The sequence below is a fragment of the Dermochelys coriacea genome, chromosome 1 (assembly GCF_009764565.3).
Source record: "Dermochelys coriacea isolate rDerCor1 chromosome 1, rDerCor1.pri.v4, whole genome shotgun sequence".
NCBI lineage: Eukaryota > Metazoa > Chordata > Testudines > Dermochelyidae > Dermochelys > Dermochelys coriacea.
This window is the reverse complement of record NC_050068.2, coordinates 314937913-314958984: the sequence shown is the minus strand read 5'-3', so window position 1 is coordinate 314958984 and position 21072 is coordinate 314937913. Positions and strand designations below refer to the sequence as shown.

The 21072-nt window shown below is 38.3% G+C and overlaps 1 protein-coding gene across 2 annotated transcripts in view; it reads right to left on the bottom strand.

Annotated features, from left to right (window-relative positions):
• TUBGCP6 (tubulin gamma complex associated protein 6) overlaps positions 1-20979 on the bottom strand; it is a 29737-nt gene extending 8758 nt beyond the window's left edge. The window contains exons 1-17 of one of the 2 annotated variants that reach the window (XM_038386744.2): positions 20669-20979; positions 18873-19695; positions 16671-16834; positions 13003-13213; positions 12280-12453; positions 11412-11533; positions 10757-10832; positions 9429-9538; positions 7113-7204; positions 6876-7015; positions 5815-5964; positions 5104-5185; positions 4925-5013; positions 4306-4421; positions 2063-2201; positions 1858-1974; positions 205-1612 (exon numbers count right to left, since the gene is read on the bottom strand). In XM_038386744.2, the coding sequence (XP_038242672.1) occupies positions 205-1612; positions 1858-1974; positions 2063-2201; positions 4306-4421; positions 4925-5013; positions 5104-5185; positions 5815-5964; positions 6876-7015; positions 7113-7204; positions 9429-9538; positions 10757-10832; positions 11412-11533; positions 12280-12453; positions 13003-13213; positions 16671-16834; positions 18873-19619 (3937 nt within the window). In that variant the 5' untranslated portion in view covers positions 19620-19695; positions 20669-20979. Of the gene's footprint in view, positions 1-204; positions 1613-1857; positions 1975-2062; positions 2202-4305; positions 4422-4924; positions 5014-5103; positions 5186-5814; positions 5965-6875; positions 7016-7112; positions 7205-9428; positions 9539-10756; positions 10833-11411; positions 11534-12279; positions 12454-13002; positions 13214-16670; positions 16835-18872; positions 19696-20668 lie in introns of those variants that run through there. The other variant, XM_043495953.1, reaches the window with a different exon arrangement.
• Between the last annotated feature and the right edge of the window lie 93 nt (positions 20980-21072).

The following is a 21072-nucleotide window of genomic DNA, read 5'->3' as shown; positions in this document are numbered from 1 at the left end:
ATTTTAACAAATATTTCACCCTTTTCATACAGGAGACAAGACTACATGCAAATTCTCACCTCTAAATTCTAATAGTGTTTAGCCATATACTCAATGAATTAACTCATAAGTATCCAGATAGAACAAACACACTTGATAGTAATTTTTATAAGGTCCTAAAAAACTACTGACCAACTGAATTCAGTTTGATTGTCTTATTCTCACCTTCTTGTTTCTCTCTCTCTTCTGTGATGTTTTCTTGCTTTTCACCTTCAATATTAGAACCTGAAAGGACTGGAACACTGTCTGAGGACTGTGATTGGGGTAAGACCTCTTCCTGGCCTTCTGATGATTTATTGTCTCTTTTACTTTCAACAGAGGGAGAAAACTCTCCATTGCACTGAAATGTCTGAACTGTAGAGTCTGATGTGTGACCAGAGATGGTTTTATTATGAGGTATTGGATCACTTTCTGTGGATGGAGACCATTCCCCTATTTTAATGTTTGACTGAGATGCATGTCCAAAAGGGCTCCAACGAGGTTTTGAAAGTTCAGTGTCTGAAACTAGCTCTCCCATTTTAATATGTGATTGTGAAGCATGTCCATGGATATTCCACCGAGGTCTGGATGGTACAGCCTGAGACACATTTTCCCCAATCTTGATATTGGCATCAGATACATGGCCATGGATGTTCCACCGAGCTCTAGATGGTACAGGCTCAGACATTTTCTCTCCAATCTTGATACTGGCATCAGATGCATGGCCATGGATGTTCCACCGAGGCCTCGTAGGCTCTATGTTTGACACATACTCACCAATCTTAATATTGGCTTCTGAGGCATGTCCATGAACATTCCATCTGGGCCTTGAGGACTCTACCTCTGACATATATTCCCCAATTTTAATATGAGCTGCAGAAATATGCCCATGAATATTCCAGCGAGGCCGACTAGATTCAACTTCAGAGGTATATTCCCCAATCTTTATGTGCGAATCTGAAGAATGTCCATATGGATTTGAATGTGACTGGGAAGTCTCTGCACGAGGCACATATTCCCCTACATTAAAGCTGGCATTGGATACATGTCCATGAATATTCCACTGAAGTCTCCTACTCTCCACCAACACATTTTCTCCAACTCTGCCATGTCCTTGTGAAATAGCAGCTGGCCTGAGAATTGTATTAAAATCATATTCACTTTGCTGATGTAACTGTGTATTACCTTCTCCTTGCAGTGCTCCTATCAAAAGAGGCTGATTTTCACTTATTTGAGTAGTTTCAGGAAGTTCTGAGCTAATATTTTGAAATGCTTCATCTAATAAAGATCCTCCATCTAGTAAAGAGCCAACGGCAGCAGGTTGTTCTTCCTGCGATTCTGGTCGGAAATCCTCAATATTTAGACTGGATTCAGGCAGAGACTTAGCACTTTGCGATGGATCCCATGTTTGTTCTGTACTTAGTAACTGAGATTCAGTTCCTGCTGCATCTTGCTCAGGATGTTGATTAATATGAGTATTTACTGGCCGGGGCAAACCCAATGATTTTTCAGCAGAAGTAACACTCTTCAGTCCAGATTCAGAATCACCTCTGACAACATTATTGTCAGAATGCACAGGTTCCACAGAAGATACCTAAAACACAAATAATTATTGCATTCTTCAGCTATTTACATACAGGTTGTATGTATTTTAAACTATTTTTCCACAACAAGATTTTATTTCCAGTCCTGCCCTTTTATTGCCAGCACCACAATACTGTAATACTCATTCACATTTCTGCCATGGTAAGTCTTCTGTTTAGTGATCAAACATTTACAAAATTCACATTAGAAAACTTGGAATTGTCATGCAATGCTTCTGTAAGAAAATAAACTAACCTGAGAGCTTGGTTCTTCTACAGCTGCGCCCATAACTGAAACTGTTTGGCATTGCTTATGCGGAATAATGTCTAATTTCCTCCTGTACTTCCCATCAGGAAGTTTTTCAAGCATCTCCTAAAAATCAAAATAGCAAAACCAAAAAGCTTTTAATATATCAAATGTTAAAATGCTACAAATGATTTTTTTTTTAAATTTAAGATACCTCAATGTGTTTTTGATCTTCTAATAGAAAGTTGAGACGGGCTGTTTCCAGTTTGTGCCGCTGGATTTTCCATAAAGCTCTTTGCTCCCTACGGGCTGCATCATCAGAAAGTTTGCTATAATGGTCAATTATTTCTTGCCTGAAGGAAAGTAAAGATACTGTATTACAGACACTCCACCTGCTTATTTTTCCATCTTGCACTCTGTACATTGAGACCATATGCTGGTGTAGAAGAGCAAGGAAATGATGGATCTCTCAGATTATATATTTTTAAAATTAAAAACCAGAGGTTTCATCCACAGTAGAGAAGCCAGGTGAGAAAATGTAATGAAAATAGGATGGTATTTTTTGTCAATAGGTTTTTGTAGAACCATGTTATTAGGAGACTAATTTTTCATAACAAATGTACTTAAATATGATAGAAAAAGAAAAATTACAATTAGTTGTATATATTGATAAGTAATGTCAAAGCTTGTAATTGCTGTAATTGCTATAATTACTATGCAGAACTTATATCAATTATAATTAAGGCTGCGTTTTAGTCACAGGTATTTTTAGTAAAAGTCATGGACAGGTCACAGGCAGTAAACAAAAATTCACAGCCCGTGACCTGTTCATGACTTGTATTATATAATCCTGACTAAAACTTGGGCGGCCCAGGACCCCCGCTGGTGCTGGGGAACCAGGCGGCAGCACGTGGCCTGAGACTCCTGCTGGGGTGAGGGGCGGGGTTGGAGGGGCTGGCAAGCTCCCTACCAGGCTCCGCGCAGTTCCCTGGAAGCATCCAGCATGTCCCTGCAGCTCCGGGGGGAGGGAAGGCTGGGGGAGCTCCATGCGCTGTCCCCACCACAAGCTCCATCTCTGCAGCTCCCATTGGCCGGGAACTGCAGCCAATGAGAGCTGTGGAGGCGGTGCCTGCAAGCTGGTCTTCTGCCTAGGAGCTGCAGGGACATGCCAGCTGCTTCCAAGGAGCCCCTGCCCTCCACCACGGGGGTAAGTGCCGCCCTATGCCCCAAGCCCCTGACCCAGCCCTGAGCCCCCTCCCACACACAAACTGCTGCTGCTGGCCCCGGGGCTACCCGAGTGCTCGGGAAACCCCTGAGCCAGCCACACCAGCCGCTGCGAATGTCACGGAAAGTCATGGAATCCATGACTTCCGTGACCTCTGTGACAGACATGCAGCCTTAATTAGAACCAATTTTAACACTGAAAAAGTGTTTGTTTCCTGCTCATTACTGTTTAAGTCTACTTCATAAGGAAAAACAATTAGAAATAGCACACCACACCCATGGCACTGTCCTCATCAATTTAATTTTTAATCACATAAATATCTTTTATTTGTCCTTTTGATGGTTAATGGGAGCAGTAATGACTTCTGGCTACAGTATGTCCTGGAGTGATCATCTAGTCTGATCACACACACACACACACTTAAACCAGTTACCCAGTATTGAGCCATGTACCTTGTGTTTGGCTAACACGTATCTTCCACAAAGGCATCCAGTCTTGAGCTGAAGACATCAAGAGACAGAGAATCCACCACTTCCATCTGGAGATTTTGAAGGTATTTGGTGAAGCCCAAGGCTCAATCCCTGCTAATGACTAACTACCAAGAAATACCTAACCTGCATCTGAGTGCTGATTATATATCAAATTAAAAGGATCTGACTGAGATATACATTTCAACTTACATACTCAGACACCATCAATGTGTGCCCTTAGATTAAAATGCAGCCCTTAACCTCTGACAGCTATTCATAGTCCAAATAAAATCGAATAGCATTCACCAATGTATAAACTGTGGCTCTGACCATACAATCAGATCCACTTTGGTGGACACTAGGCCCAAGTAGAGCCCCACTGAAGTAAGATCGGGGTCCATGTAGACTCAGAAGAAAGTATCATAACCCACATTTAACATTAGCAGTAAAACAAAACAAAAAGAAGTCTATGTTAATTCCCTCATACCAGTTTTTAATCTGATTTGACACATCCAATTCTTTTGCTGTGGGGGCAGCTTTTGATCACAAATTTTCTTGTTAAAGTTTTGCTAAAGCCATGATTATGAAAAAAACAAAACAGTCTGTTCGTCATTGGTGTAGACTGTCTGTTCTCTAGAGCATTGCTAGGATTCCAAAATGAAGAGCAGTATTTTATTTGTTTTTTAAAACCAGAACTTATGGGAAAATGTGATCTGAAACCTTTGGGAGACTAAATACAAATATTGTTTCTTTATGCATTACCTTGCCTTTTTTTCCAGTTCCTCTTCTAAGGCTTTCAGTCTTTTCTCTCTCTCCCTGAGCTCTCGGGCATAGCTGAAATCATCATCAATCTCTTCCTGTTTCATCGTAAGTCGACGCTACATAAACATTTAGAACTCTTAAAAAAATCACTCTCAACACCAACCCAGTCAGTCAAATAGATGTACACATTTTAAAGAGCTTTTAAAACTATATGTCATTAGGTGTTTGAGCGATTTCAGAATGTGTAGTAAACCCCTTATTTTATAAGCTAATTGGGGATTGAGGAGGTCATAACATTAAACATTTCAAAATTACAGTAGGTACTGTGCATAAACTGTAGTATGGTGCACTGCATTACTTTCTTCTTGTCCATCAAACCACTGCAAGGTGATTTCCAATGCACTGAAAACATCGGAACGTGAAGGGAAGTTGCCTTTTTCTTCATAGACATCACTATTGCATAGGGATTTTTCCCTTCCTTCAGGAAAAATGGTTTGTATAACTGGTTGTTCCTAAGATTAGATTTCATAATAATTGATGTTTCACTGTAAAACTGTAATTGCTTTGTTTTTCTTTAGCACATAATATAATTCTCAATGCAATGAAACAACAGAAATACCTCTTGATCTTTTGCAAACTGTTCTTTTAATTTCTGAAACTGTTCCCGTTTCCTTGCATCCAAAGTCATTCTTTCTGATATTTGTTGATCTGTATTTAAATTGAAAATACTGTTACTTTACATCAACATACTGAAAAAACAGAGAAAATTCACTAGATGACAACCCCACTGAAACTTACCACTAATGGCTTTTAGTACTTTACTAGCTGTTTCTCGAGCATGAACAATTAATTCCTGTTTTGCAATCTCCATGCGCAAATCCTAGGAGATAAATATATATAGTTTTATTATGCTTTTCAGACATTGCGATTTAAAGGGCACACTTTCATTCCCTGTACACATAGCAATAATGTCCTCAGGTAGCTGGCTTCCAGGATTTATACCCACTTAATAAATGGGACACTTAATTAGGCAAATCACTGAACGCAAAATCCAAAGTTATAGTAAAATTTATTAACACAATGATCTGCTCACAGTAATGAAGTTCTACTAAAACAAATTAGCCATGCAAATTATTTAAAGGACTTAACAAATGGAACAATTTGATTAGTTAATAAACAAGTTAGACTCTGATAGTATACTAGTTTGGTCTTGATTACCTTCCCTAATAGATTAAAGCAGACGCAACAAATTCCTGGCCGAACGTCCTCCAAAACTATTTCCAAAAATCATGAAAATGTCAACAATGACATGCCAGTTAAACAAAACTAAGAAAGTAATTATGTTAGTCTTTTTTTCCCCTGAGATAGCAATACAAAGCAAGCAGACCACCACAGGAAAACTATAGTCATGAATGTCAGTACTTTTACATACACAATCAAATGAGAAATCTGAGCTCTCTTTAAATATACTAATTATATAAAATTATTTCTTCTTTAATATTCATTTACCTTTTCTTCCTTGCTAATAGAACTGTAACGGGCAATTCTTTCCATTCGACCCACATATACTGCACAGTCTCTCTCAATCTCTTTCAGCTCCTCGAGGGAAAAAATAACAGAAATCCGAGGAACAGGGATATCTGACCAGCATATGTAATGCTACAAATAAGAAATATTATACAGTTACATAGTGGGGAAAAAAGTCTGTGAATTTAAATGACTAATCAGGCTTTATGATTGTATATGCATATCTCAACTGTTTGAGATACTTTCTATGAGGAGTCTTGTTCTGAGCCATTCTGCAGATGTTTAAATATCTATTTTAAATCATATTACTTTCTTGAATAGCTTATGGCATTAAGTGTCCAATAACGGCCACTGCTTGCCTTTAGGTACAACACATACATCCAGATATGAAAATGGATCCTGTTATATCAGTTCATGTTTCTACACCCTGTGACTGAGACCTGAAAGGTTTATAAAGACAAGATCTTAGAAATCAGATGAAAAGATCAAAGTATAAATGAAAGGGAACTTTAAATTTATTATTTCAAGCATTCTTCCTACCACAAGAGATCTGTTTTGCAAAAAATGTGTACAGTGGAACTATTACAGTGTGTCTGAATAAGGGTGCAGCAAAAAAAGCCAAAATGACGGGAGGGGGGGAGGTATGATCTCCAGATCGGCTAAACTCAGGTCTTTAGGGAGAGGAGGCCATCTGCTTTGATCAGTGTTGTCTGGGTCTTGGAGAACAATTGCTTAGAGGCCTAAAACATTCAGGGTTTACACAAAGGAAAATATGAAACCTGAAGTTGTATAAAGGGTACTTTAAACTTGCTTCTGCACATTCATAGTTTATCAATTAGATATCAAGATCTGTGTTACACTGGAATATTGAGGTCATGAATACTTGAATGTAAACAGCTAAATAACATTCTTCAACATCCGTCCTTGGCAGGGCCCCTTATCAATAAAAGCATAAATTTAAATTTACTCGCCACCGAACCAGTCAACATACGCTAAGAATTTGTTTTTGTAGTGCAGCATGAAAGAACCAAGCAAGTACTTGCCCTGGGACAACACAATTTCAATAAGTTTATGGTTTTCCCACAAATGTATACATCATTAGCAATATGCTTCAGAAACACAGGCACACAATCTTCTACTTCTTTTGAAATCAAAATATATCCATGGGTCCAGTAATGTTTATCTATAGATCAAAGACAAGAAAGATCAAAGTATATTGTATTTAATAAAGATAACAAGAATGCAAACTGAACTAGAAGTTCTACATATACGTACTGTACCTCTGAAGCTAAGATAATCCTCATTCACTTGAATCATGAATTCGCCATAAACATCCCTGAATACACCACTGTACACCCAATCATAGATAAACCTAAAAAATGAAGATTATACAACTGAGTTAAGTCCCTCTTTACTTTCTAAAATTACTTTATTTGAACCAAATACACAACAGATTTTCTTTGACATATATATATCTCAATCAGTATGGATGCACATGTGAGCATGCATGCACACACTGTAAATATTATATCAGCAGCATATTTGTCAAAGTCATGACAAAAAGGTAAATCTTCAAGTCATGTTGAGGATAAATATAAAAGTTAAGCATAATCACATCGACAGTTAACTCCCCAAAAGTATAAAACCTCATTTTTGGCATAAGAAGCATCTTTTTTAGAGAATCTTAAGTGCAAACATTTAGTTTAAAATCATTCTAATTCAAGTAACAATCTTTTTTACTGATCTGGACATGCATAAAAACCTTTGCACTGACATATTGATAGAATACATTTTATGGGTAAGGGGGTAGGAAGAAAGAATTTTAATTAGATGCAACTTGTTTAGAAGGAGAAGAGAGGCTATAGAACTCTAGGATACAAATTCAGACAACTTTTCCTTTGAGCTTAAGCAGCTTTTGATATATCTGGAGAAACGTGAACTCTTATTTTGGGAGAAAATATTCCTTCTTTCATATATTTATGAAAACACTATCTTGACCCCAGTGTGAATCAAAGGTTATCCTCCCTATACGCACAGAGGAAACAAAATTATCATAAATTACAGATACTGAAACTCAGGGTCCCATAGCAGCATCAGCCCAGTCCTTCTTTTCGACTGGTTACTGTAAAGGTCTAATGCCTAGGAACAGACTGGTACTGTAAACAGAAAAATGTATCCATAGCAACCGCAGTTCAACTTTAACCTAATTAAAAATAAGGCCTTGTGTGTGTTAATATCCTTATATTTTTATGATTTATAACAGCAACAACAACTTCCAGGTGGTACATTTCCTAGAAGTTAATGATTTAATGACTGGGTTAACATCCTCAAGACAGATATTAGCTGGCAGGAAATGACCTCTATGGCAACCATTATTGCTTAAACAATTGATGTTCTCATAGTGACTTGTTACAAACACACTTAGGACTTAATCCTGCAAATTTTTATGCATGTACTTAAAACTTTACTGTCCTACTCCTGCAATAAACACAATGAAGACCCAACGGTCTGTCAAGGTATAAGTTGCAGAACTGAAGCCACAATTAAGTATTTCAACAGGTTTACAGCTGAGAAGGTCCGAGGCCCAAAATTTGACTGGGAACTGAACATAGGGAAAGGGTGGCAGTGAGTGGAGTCTTCAGTTCAGAATATCTTGATGAGTTTGTTTTGTCCTGTTTAATTTTATTATACTTACCACATTGTTATTGATTTTTTTTAATTACTATTGTAGCTCCTAAAAATGTCTAATATTTTATACACTCCTTAGCATTGCTATAGAAGTAGATAAGCAATTTCCAAAGTTCTGTGGATATTGATTAAAGAAACTGGTACATCCAAGGGACTCTATTAAAGATAACAACTTCTTACGCAACAGCTACGCTTATGTTAGTAATATAAAAGATTTTTTTACTACTTTTGAACTTCTATTAACACATTGAAAAGCCAACACAGGTATGAGAGAGTGAGGTGGGATCTCTCCTGTTTTGGTGTGTAATTAAATATCAGCTGCAGGATCTTTATTACTGGTGGTGATGATGTACAAGAAGGAGAGAAACTGAACCCTGGTTGAGTCTCAGATCCCTGAGTGAATTTGTTGGGTTGGCAGTTAGGAAAAAAATATCCTTTTATTTGTTAAAAAAAAAAAAGGTTTTGATACAGAAGTTATTGGAAAGCAAATACGGAACCACACAATGCCACTTTTGAAGTCACTTTTCAGAGCCAAACCACACCTTAAATCATTAAAAATAATTCACATCCACTCTGAAAATCTTCAAGCTAATGGTCTGCCCTATATAAACTAAACCAGCCTAAAAGAAAAGAAGTACTTGTGGCACCTTAGAGACTAACAAATTTATTAGAGCATAAGCTTTCATGAGCTACAGCTCACTAATAAATTTGTTAGTCTCTAAGGTGCCACAAGTACTCCTTTTCTTTTTGCGAATACAGACTAACATGGCTGCTACTCTTAAACCAGCCTAGTTATCCACTTCTTCAAAGTGGTTATTACATTAAAAATGCCCAAATGGAAAACCAGTAGGTTATTATTACAGAGTCACTGCTAAGCACAATTATAAACCAAATAGTCTGCAACCCACCTGGTATATGGTTCACAGCTGGTTTTTAACAATGACAGAAGAACTGGGTAATGTTCATTACTACAGTTATTGAGAGCCTCTTTGTACAAGTACGAAAGCAATCTTACTCCCTGGAAGAAAAAATAAAAGAAACAACTACATTTCAAAACTGTAAAATCCATTGTAGTATTAGTAAAAAAAAGATTCATAATAATACACACATCTTTACATCTATTTATTAGACAGAGAAAATTTGGTTATGGCTCAGTCTGGATAAAACAAACGATATTGGTGGAATGGGTCAATAACAACCAGAGGAAATGGTAGAGGTGACATATGCCCCTTCAACTGACAAAGTTTTATTGGAATCTTCAGGATTCTTTCTGGATCCTGGATTGCTTCTGGATACCCAGATAGCAACTGTAGCCATGAGTACTTTTCTCATCTTTTAATGAATACGAGATTGTAATCTTACCTACCAGATGTACACATTACCACCATTGTCCCTGCATTTACCACCTCTATATACTGAATTTCTGCAATACTCTACATGGGGCCATATCTCTTTACCATAGAAACTTCATTAGTGTAAACAGCCCACGCACATAGCAGAGTTTCAAGCATACAGCATATTACATCAGTGCTCGAGAGACTGCACTATTTTCCAACCAGTTTCCAGGGACAATTCAAGGGGTCAGTTTTGAACTCTAATAAAAGGCTTTAATTTGGGTCCTGAATATCTTAGGGTCCACCTTTTTTGAGCTTTACCTCATCCATTGAAATCACTAGGGTAAAGTCCCAATATTTAAATATTTGGGGCTGGCACAGCATTCGCATTGGAAAGCCACAGACGCTGAAGTTCACATTTCCTCTTTGGTCTGACTGAGCCCGTATGTTCACCTTCAGGTCTTATCTATTCACTGAAACTTTTCAGAGGGCAAAGCTAAATAGGAAGGATTGTAGCAGGCTGTCTTCTGTTGAGCATTGCTTTTAATGCTTGGATTATTTTGTTAATACAACAGAAAAATACTTAAAATTGTATGTGTTATATTATAAAAGTTTCTATTGTATACACACTTGCAGAACAGTGACAGATATCCAACACTAATTTAACAATTTATAATCAGTATATGAATTCTCTCTCTCTCTCTCATTTAATGCAACACTTACGTGGAATTTTCAAAAGCATTCAGCACTGATCTAATAGTGTTCTTTGCTAAAACTCCCATTGACTTCATTGGGAACAGAGGCCAATGCTGAGCATTTATTTATCCTACTCAATTTATTTGAAGCGGATATACTGATATTAAAACTAAAACAATAGGTTTCCAAAAAAGATCAATAATCACCGTAGGAAATGAAGCACCAGCACCTCTGCTGATCCCCAATACAGTTGTTCCTATGCCACAGAGCTCAGCTAAATACCTAAACAAAAAAATTACATTTATGTAGCATCTTTCAGATAGAAGTATCCCAGGGCATTTACAGCAATCAATGAAATGTGCCACACTTACGTGGCATGAGGCTACCATTTTGCAGCATCAAACTATAACAGATATAGGGAGGGGAGGTGGAGAACATTTCTCCAATTCAAGCTATAGGAAGTATTTAGATAAGCAGATGGTGACTCAAGTTGGAATTTGGCCAGGACTCTAGGTCTAACTATCTATACTAAAGTTATCTAGTCTATCATCCTTATATCCTTACTCACTTCACCTCCTTGTGCCACAATTTCTGCATATGTAAAAAGTGGGGAGATATAATAGGAGCTTATCTGTAAAGTGCTTTGAGATCTACTGATGAAGACGACTCTAAATTCCAGAGGCTGGTGGTAGTAATAATACTACCTAGCTCTAATAAAGATTTTTTTCTGTGAAAATATTACAAAAAGAACACCAGAGATTGAATAGGAAGGGTTTTCTAGTAGTGTCTTTTTAGTGTTCATAAAGAAGGGACTGGATTTCATTTTTTCAGTCCTATAATGCTTTAATATTATAATATTACCTTAACTGTCGCCCTAATTTTCTGAAGAGAAAACTGATTGTTAGAAGGCTTAAAGTGGGAGGTGTTGACAAAACACATGCTCGGTAATACTGAAGGTACTTCCTCAATCCACTTGTGAATGCCTAGTAGAAGAAAAAACATTGAGAACACCCTGCTTTTAAAACTGTTAGTGCTCAGTTTACTTTCACACTGATTACAGTACATTAACATTAAAACACATTTACTGCATTCTAATTTGGGTAAGATATCTAAAAAAAAAAAAAAGAAAAAAAGTCCAGTTTCAATGGCAAGACAAGAAAAGATGTGTATTTGAAAGATAACAGGATTTTTTCCTTTTCATGCATATGGACAACACCTATTAACATTAATGTGAATTACACTGAGTATTTAAAAAAGAGAATGTATCACAACTATGAAAATAAAAATGACCTAATTTTAATAGGGTATTACAAACAAAGAAGATTCCCTTTGCCCCTCTGGTTAAAAAAGAATACTTATTTGACAGTAACAAAATTAATTACACCTCACCACGCAAAGAAGATTCAGCGCATTGCTTAATCCAAGTCACATTTGGAGAACTAATATCTACAAGGAAGCAGTATGCAATTTCAAACTGACATGAGCTAAGAAAAGGTATTAAAGTGGACTGTTCCCTCATTTTATTTCTTATACATTGTGAAGTGCATTTACACTTACAAAAAAGAGCTATTATATTTTTAATATATTTATTATACAAATATTTAGCAATACTGCAGAACTTGAGAAACAGTCACCCTTTACTTCCCAATAAAACAGCATGTCAAGATCATTCCTCTACAGAAAGAATAAACACACTATTGAGCAGGCTAGCACCATTCAAATACATTACCTGAAATACAAGCCCTTTGTTGTACAAGGAGTCTAAGACTGGCTGAAGAGAGAAGCGACTCAATCGTGCGTAATATGTTCCATATTCAGCAACTTCTGACAGGAGATTGTTCATGCTCTCAGGTGATGTTCCAGATACATATATCCCCTGCTTTATCACAAATGTCTGAGCTGCCTAGAATTGTGCAGAAAGGGAGACAGTACCAGTTATTTATTTCAGAACTATATATTCAGTGCTATATAATTACACAACCTCACCCCAAACTGCCTGAAAACAAAATCCCCATAAAATAATGGCACACAGATTTACAGTTTAGATATTATGGTGACTGGAGTTAAATACCTGAGACAAAAAGATAAATAAATATAAAAGGTAGCACAATTTTAGGAGGAAAATTAAATCATAATTATATTAAAGCGTAGATTAAAATTCTTGTTACTTAATCTTTTAACCAAACAGTTCTCTATACATTATTTTAATCACTTTAAAGCATTCATGGAATCCATTAATTTACTTCCTCACATGTTTTCTTGTACAGATCTCTGGAGACTGTTTTGGACATTTAAACTGCAGTAAAAGAGTTCTCTGATTATTTTAAGTTATACTAATAGGAATCACAAAACTTCAAATGCAAAAAAATTATTTCTCTTGCAAAAATCTCTACCAAAAATCATGAAATCTGATGTGACTGAACATAATCATTCTTCGAAAAGTTTTTCATACCTGATTAAGTGAAAATGTAGCAGATACCACACCAATAAGGACATTCAAAACATCTTTAACCAGTTCAAATTCTTTCATTAGCACAAGCTGTGGAAGCTGGAGAATGGTATTACTAAATAGTTCTAATTCCCCTTCTCGAAGCCTATAAAAATTGTCAAAAGCTTCTCTTCCAGCTTCAGTAAGATATGGTTCCTCTTTTTTACCAGGTGGGCTGTGTCAGAAAAAATACAAAAACAATAAAAGCCAAGAATAAATCAACTGCTTTCCTTTAAAATAAAGACATTTCAGAACTTTACACAATCATTAAAATGTTTTACCCCCATGGATTATCTACAATGCAACATTTGCATAAGGAGGCTGTGTGGACAACTGTCAAAAACATGCAGGAAATGGCATTCTTGAAGAAAGCGATAGATGTATTTGACCCCAAGATCCTGTCTACACTAGCTCCTGACAGGAAGAGTGAAAAGACCAGGTTGGGTTCCCAAAGAGGAAGGGAAGAAGATTACCACTGCTTACACAAAATTACCTACGCAAATTAACTGCTGAAGTTACAAATAATGTTTGTTAAAATAGTAAGTGAAGTTCTGCAGCGCAAGTGTTGCAACTGCCAAGAGCCAATTTTGAACTACAACCTAAAAATCTCTCCACTACCAACCCATTCTTAATTACAATAATTTTTACAGCACCAGATGTGTTCTAGAGATTATACAGAACGAACAGAAAGGCATGTCCCTGCATAAAAGAATCTGAAATCTAAACACAGAAACAAAACATTCAAAATACTGTTCATATATTACCCACAGCTTCCAGTAATAACAATTATAAAAATCACTATTGCTAAATGGCATTGAGAAGCCATTAGAAAACAATCACACATGACCTAGCCCCACAACACTTAAGCACAAGTTCATTCACAAGTCAGCATATCTTATACAGCAAAGGAACTAGATTTTTCCAATATTCTAGGATGCATCTTTTAATTATGTCTTACAGTTTAATATAGTCTATCTTTTAACTTTACTGGCATCATTTTGTCACAGTGAACTGGGATCTGCTCCTGCCATTTGCATCACAGAGCTTTAATATTATGCTGGATATCACTCAGGAGGACACCATCATCTGCAACCACTGATCCTAGTATTTAAACTATTTACTCTTCTAAGCTTTCTGCCTGTGATATCCTTTATGGAGAGTCCTTCTCCCTCAGTTATCATAGCCACAGTCTAACCAATGTTCACTTTAAATCCTGCCTGCTCAAAACTATGTTGCTACTATTCAATATTGACTTGCAGGCTCTCACAATCTTCTGCACATATCACTAGGTCACCAGTGAACAGCATTTTCCAAAGCAGTTCTTTGTATATTCTCACTTTCCACATCCACGATAACTGCAAACAAAAAGAGGATCAGTGCTGATTCCTGATGTAGGCCAATACTTACAGGAAATTCTCTAACGTAGCCCCATTTAGTTTTGACTACGGTAGTCACTCCATCGTACATATCTTCGATAAGATGGACATACCATTCTGGGACACCTCTCCATCATAAAATCCACCAAAATAGTTCTCATGGTACGTCATCATACACCTTCTATGGGTCCACAAAGACCATACCCAATTGCCATTTCTTTTCTCTGAACTCTTTCATGAGGATTTGTAGTGCAAATATGCATCAGTTCTGCTCCTTCTTGGCATGAAGCCATACTGACTCTTCCAAATCTCAACTACTCCATGCAGACACTTTTCAATTATCTTCACTCATACTTTTAGAACATGTGATGTCAGCTTAATTGGGTGATAATTAGCACACAGTGTAATATCTCCTGTATATTTAAAAATAGGCACTACTAATCTTCTATGCCATTCATCCGGCATTTTCTCTTTCTTAAGAATATAATTGAACAAACTTTAAGATACTTAATGCCTTCCCTTCCCAACAACTTCTTCACATGCATTGGTACTTCACCGGCCCAAGTCTTTTCTTCTTTTTTCATTTTCGTAAGTGCCTCTGTAACCACTTCCTCCTAAATGCAATCTCTCACACCCCGGGTTCAGCTTACATGTTCATATAAATGTGCTAAGACATCACTGATGTTTTGTCTAAATTTAAAAGTGCACAATACGCATGTTGAAAACATAACATACTTAAACCTAGACCTTTCACAATATGATGCATCCTTTGAAAGGAAAAATGATTAATGCTATCTCACCAATTCTTCTTTAGATAGACATCCAAAAGTATTATTTGGACATGACCTCAAAATAAGCATTTGCTCTTATTTAGGAAATGACACGCACATCTTGTTTTGCTAAGATTCCAATACCTTCAAACCTGCGGGACCTAGTGAACCTCAGTTTGGATGTTTATTTTGACAACCATGTTCTTTTACTTATTCATGTAAGAAGGAAATCTATATTTACCATTCTAACCAGTACTCCCTCCAGACTACACAGTTTTGTGAATGCCACCACAGCACAGCGGTTCGGTGGGTACATAGTTATTATGGACGTGATAGGCAAGTCCAGCTAATGTTTAGTCTATTTTCCAGTGTAAATAATGAATTTTGTTTCAAGACTTGGCATAATTGCTTTTCACAGGACAAGTGAATATTCTAGATCAATGTCGAATTAAGTACTTCCTTATATTCCCTTGCGCAAATATTTTAAAAATAATCATTTTTTTGAAATTCAGTGTTCCCTGTCTTTTTTTTCACCCAAATGATCTGAATAATGGAACAAAAACAGGCTCTTAACATTTTCCATATAATTCATATTAAATCCTTGTGCAAAGGTTCCTTTTGAAGAAAATAGGTTGAAATTAGCTAAATTATGGGTAGTCAAGGCCATGTTAAAGCTCAAGTCATTCTTAAATGCTGTCATTTGACAAAATGACAACCATCATAACCAATCAATCAACTAAAACTGTTAATTAGCATGCTACTGTTAATTTGCATGATGCCATTTTATTGGTTGAAATCAGTCAATAGGGTCAAGGGGATTATATACATGTCAAGAGTTCCCATTGATAGATTATTTGTGTCAACTGTTCACAAACAAAAAGAACACTGGACTGGAGTTACCAGCTTCCTCCATAGCCCTGAAAATGTTGCAGTTTCCTCATCAGCAAAATGAGGACAATATTTATCTAATTTGTGGTTAATGTTTGTTAATTGCTTTGAAGAGGAAATGGGATCCTATAAGGTCCAAGTACTTGTATTAAGTAAGTAAGTACTTGTAACTAAGTACTTGTACTTGCAAATCCTCTCCTCCCTTAGAACAAGAATAGCTGTTCATAAAATGAGAAATACTCCCTCGACCTAAAGTGTTATTGATTTCTATTATGATAGCACCCACTATGTGCTAGTCTCTGTCACACACATATGAAGACACAGTCCATGCCACTAAAAACTCAAAATCTAAATGGCAGCAAGGAAAACTGTCCCACCCCTTGAAAAATGCCATAGAGCACTACACTGTTATCTGGCAAAAACATAGCTCGGAGGGAACAGAAATAAGCTTCTGAGCCTCAAGATATTGAACTCCATGTTTCAAATCAGATGGTATATTCCTAGCTTGTTTATTCTAATTAAGGTCACTTCCAACTAAAATACATACAAACAATACATAAGCATACAATTCTTTTTCATCTTAACATCAGACACATACCATCCAATTCTTTCCCAGCATCTTCGTTTGCTGGGTCCATAAGTAAGTACGGCATCCCAGAGGTCTATGTCTGGAGTCATGCTGGGTTCCGATTGTGAATCAGGAGTCAGATTGGATGCTGACTGGAATCCCTCATCTTCTGATTGATCTATACTTTGAGGAACCTGTAAATAACCATGAGAGTTCAAACTGTATACATATATGCAACATTTATTGCGGAATATTACGCTAATGCCATTTAATTGTTGGCCTCAATTTAACAATTAATCGAAGATATGCATTTTAAGTGCTCAGGCTTTATTATTTATAGAAACTGAAACTTTGCTATTTGTAACAAAAACAATAAAATCCACTTCAATTTCTGACAAGCCTTTTTTTGGGTAGCCAATGGAATAATCAAACTAAAATATTAACTATGTTAGTATTAGAAGTGGAAATATTTTACTCTGAATATAACGTCAGTTCAGAAACTAGATGTCCAATAATACATAATGCTCCAGAACAATAAACCTGTTTTGTTTTTCTTTTTCACAAAATAAGTGACTTATAATAAGGCCCCGATCCCACAAATTCTTACACATGTGATTAAAGTATCCATGACCAGTTCCATTGTTTTCACTGAGACTACTTATGTGCATAAAATCAGGCACAGGTTTGCAGGATCAGGGCCTCTAAACATCCCAACCATGGAACTCCACTGACTTTGTTGGGAGCTTGAGTGTGCAGGGTAATACCCCAACTTTGTGTAACAGGTCAAATTGATTGGACGCAGATTGCTCCTAAGAACATTTAATACGGTGTTTTCCAACCTGAGAGAAGGGGTACAGGCATGTAAAGAAAAAGAGTTGCTTCCTTGACCCAGGATCTGACTCACCCCTTTAACTACAACGTGCACCCACAGCTCCAGGTAAAGTGGCATGCAGCTTCTTTAAGCATGCCAGCCTTCCTTCCATGTTCCTGTCATAAACCCTAATGAAAGCTGAATCTGCAATTACAGTGTATAGGGCTGCAGTTTCAGGCAGCAACCTGCTACCCCAGTGGTGGGCAAGCTGCAGCCCCATCAGGGTAATCCGCTGGTGGGCCACAAGACCATTTGTTTACATTTGCACAGCCACCCGCAGTTCCCAGTGGCCGTGGTTCGCCGTTCCCGACCAACGAGAGCTGTGGGAAGCAGCGGCCAGAGCGTCCCTGCGGCCCGTGCCGCTTCCCGCAAATGTAAACAAACTGTCTCGCAGCTCACCAGCAGATTACTCTAATGGGCCACAGGTTGCCCTCCACTGTGCTAGCCCATGCCTCTGCTCCCACCAAACTCAGCTCAGTAGCAAAAGCATACACATCCAAGGCAAAAGAAACTGCTACTGCAGGGGTCAGCAACCTTTCAGAAGTGGTGTGCTGAGTCTTCATTTATTCACTCTAATTTAAGGTTTTGCATGCCAGTAATATATTTTAACGTTTTTAGGTCTCTTTCTCGAAGTCTTTAATATATAACTAAACTGTTGTTGTATGTAAAGTAAATAAGGTTTTTAAAACGTTTAAGAAGCTCATTTAAAATTAAATAAAAATGCAGAGCCCCCCTGAATGCTACTGAAAATCAGCTCGTCTGACGCCTTTGGCATGCGTGCCATAGGTTGCCTACCCCTGTGCTACTGGACCAACTTCACCCTAAGTAGCATGTAGCCTTCTCTATTAAATGGGAGAATTACAGGGGCAACAGTAAAATAAGAAAAAAGAAAGATTAAAAACAGAAGAAGCAAAGGATACCCATCCACAGAAAGAAAAAAAAAAATCAAATCTGTTAATCTAGCTTCTTCTGCAGTGCCTATCAGTGCTATACAACAATACAGGACGAAAGAGAAAAATGATACCAAAAAAGAGATAGTGGAAACTTTGCTTAATGAAAGGTTGCATGTAGCGGGGAGCTACATAAATCCATCTCAAGAAGGGCTCCAAATAAAAAAACCTGCAACCTGATCAACTGTATACTAGAACAGATATGTAAAGAGGGATGCTCACATGCAAATTAAATATTATGAGCAGGGAATGATGTAAGCAAATGTTTTAAATCCACACCTTTGTAATGTTGATACTACTACAAGAAATGGCTGTTTATTAAAAAAAAAAAAATTCAAAAAGGCATATTGGAACTATGTATATACTCTGAAGTAAAATAATAAGTATAATGAAAATAAATTGACACCATACTTTAATCGCAAGTCCAGACAAATCCGCATTGTCAGGTACTGGTGGCAGATCCAACCTGATGTCCATGTCATATGTACGGCTATGGACAAGAGCACCAAAGAGTGAGACACGTGTTTCCTTCTCAAATTTGTCACCAACAGGGTAGTTCTGTGAAAATAATCCGATGGCAGGAAGCCCAGTGCCAGGCGCAGCCTCCATTATCTGAACTGTCTTTCGAATTGTGTCATTAAACTGATACTCTTCATTTGTAATTAAAGTCTGTATATCAGCTTCAAATACACTCACATCATAATAATCATAACCCTGATATTTAACATTTCTCCCAACATACTTGTTGTTCAGAAAATAGTCCTTTTTTTGTGGTAGAAGCTGAGGAGGACCAGTTCCTACAAGCTGTACTAGAAGATCCAGAATAGAATTAATTTCCGTAAATGGTAAGCAATCAGATGTTTCCAGTTCCTCCACGAGTTTCTCCAGCCTATCTGCTTGAGTGCCCATTCCGCCAACTCTCAAGTTGAAGGACAGCATTAAAATTTTGTTTTTCACTGGAAGTCTGGAAATGTTTGACTGCACTTTACGGGCCTCCTCCTGAAAAAGATTCATGAACAGGGCATTATACGCAACCCTTTTTAGATTTTGCTTAGCCCTTTTCTTGCTGATCTTCTGTCTGCCCAGATGGACCTTCCATGACAAACCTGTCATGTGCGCTTCACACAAGTCACTAAACAACTGTGTAATGCTCTCCATTTCAACACAAATAAGTGGTAAAGTCAATTCATTGAAAATATAACTGTATGTTTGGTCTTTGATTCCATTTCAAGATCTGGAAAATACAAAGAAAAAAAAAAGAGACATTAGTGACTAATTACACATGTAGAACCTCTGGAAGTATGTGTTAATGTACTTAAATTTAAAAGAGAGTTAGCCCAATATGTGCTGGGTTACAGATAAAGCCAAACCGCTACATCATAACCTCTGGTTTCAGAGTAGCAGCCGTGTTGGTCTGTATTCGCAAAAAGAAAAGGAGTACTTGTGGCACCTTAGAGACTAACAAATTTATTAGAGCATAAGCTTTCGTGAGCTACAGCTCACTTCATCGGATGCATTCACTGTAGCTCACGAAAGCTTATGCTCAAATAAATTTGTTAGTCTCTAAGGTGCCACAAGTACTCCTTTTCTTTTTATCATAACCTCTGTTTCATATATATATATACACACACACACACATACTTGATCTCACACTTTTTTTTTTTTTTTTAATTAAAAGAGGACAGGTTACACCATAGATAAAAAGCCTGCCGTGGTACATGAATGAACACAGGTTACCATGGTAGAGGAGTGTTTCACCGTCAAACACATCCAAGTGTCTTGTCAATACTAACTTTTTTCAGGATATTTCCCACTAACAACTTGATTAACAAAAATAACTTTCAGCTGCCAACTCAGCTATATCTACAGTAGGAGTTCAAACAACGCAGTGTAAAAAGAGCGTGAGAGCAAAATTATTCTGGCGATAGTAATAGCTCGAGTGCTAGTGTAGACAGGGCAAGTGGTCAAGAGCGGCTAAAAGCAGGGGCGGGGCCGAGTCCACCCGGTCCCCACCAAAAGCTGTGCACCAGTCCGCCTCCCCTTCAGAACATATAGAGACTGTAACCTGTCCCACTCGAGCACGCCCGCACTCACCCAGCGACTGGGGTGACCCCCCTCGCCCCTCCACAATACCCGAGACAGCCGGCAGCCCCCCGCTCCCCGGGCCTGGGGTCGCCCATCCCAGTGCCCAGGGGTCGATCCCCTACCCCGCGCTGAGCAGCCCCCGGCGCCTCTCAGGGCTGCTCGCTCCTGCGGCCCCACCGGCCGCTCCAGCCCGAGGGCAGCCACCGGCCCCGCGACCCGCGCTCCGGCTCCAGCGCCCAGCAAGAGCGCGGGGGCGGGGGCGGCGGCGCCGCCGTTGGGACGTCACGGGAGAGCGACGGGGCCCGGCCGCCAGGGGCGGGGGGATTCGGCTTGTGCGCGTGCGCGTGGGAACCGGGAGAGGGGGCTGGGGCTGCTGTGGGGCGGGCGAGGAGGGGCTCCCAGAAGGGGGGAAGGAGATGGCAGAGGGGGAGGGCTCACAGAAGGGGGAGGGGAGGGCAGAGAGGTCTCAGAAGGGGAGGGGCTGGCAGAGGGGGGAGGGCTCACAGCAGGGGGAGGGGAGGGCAGA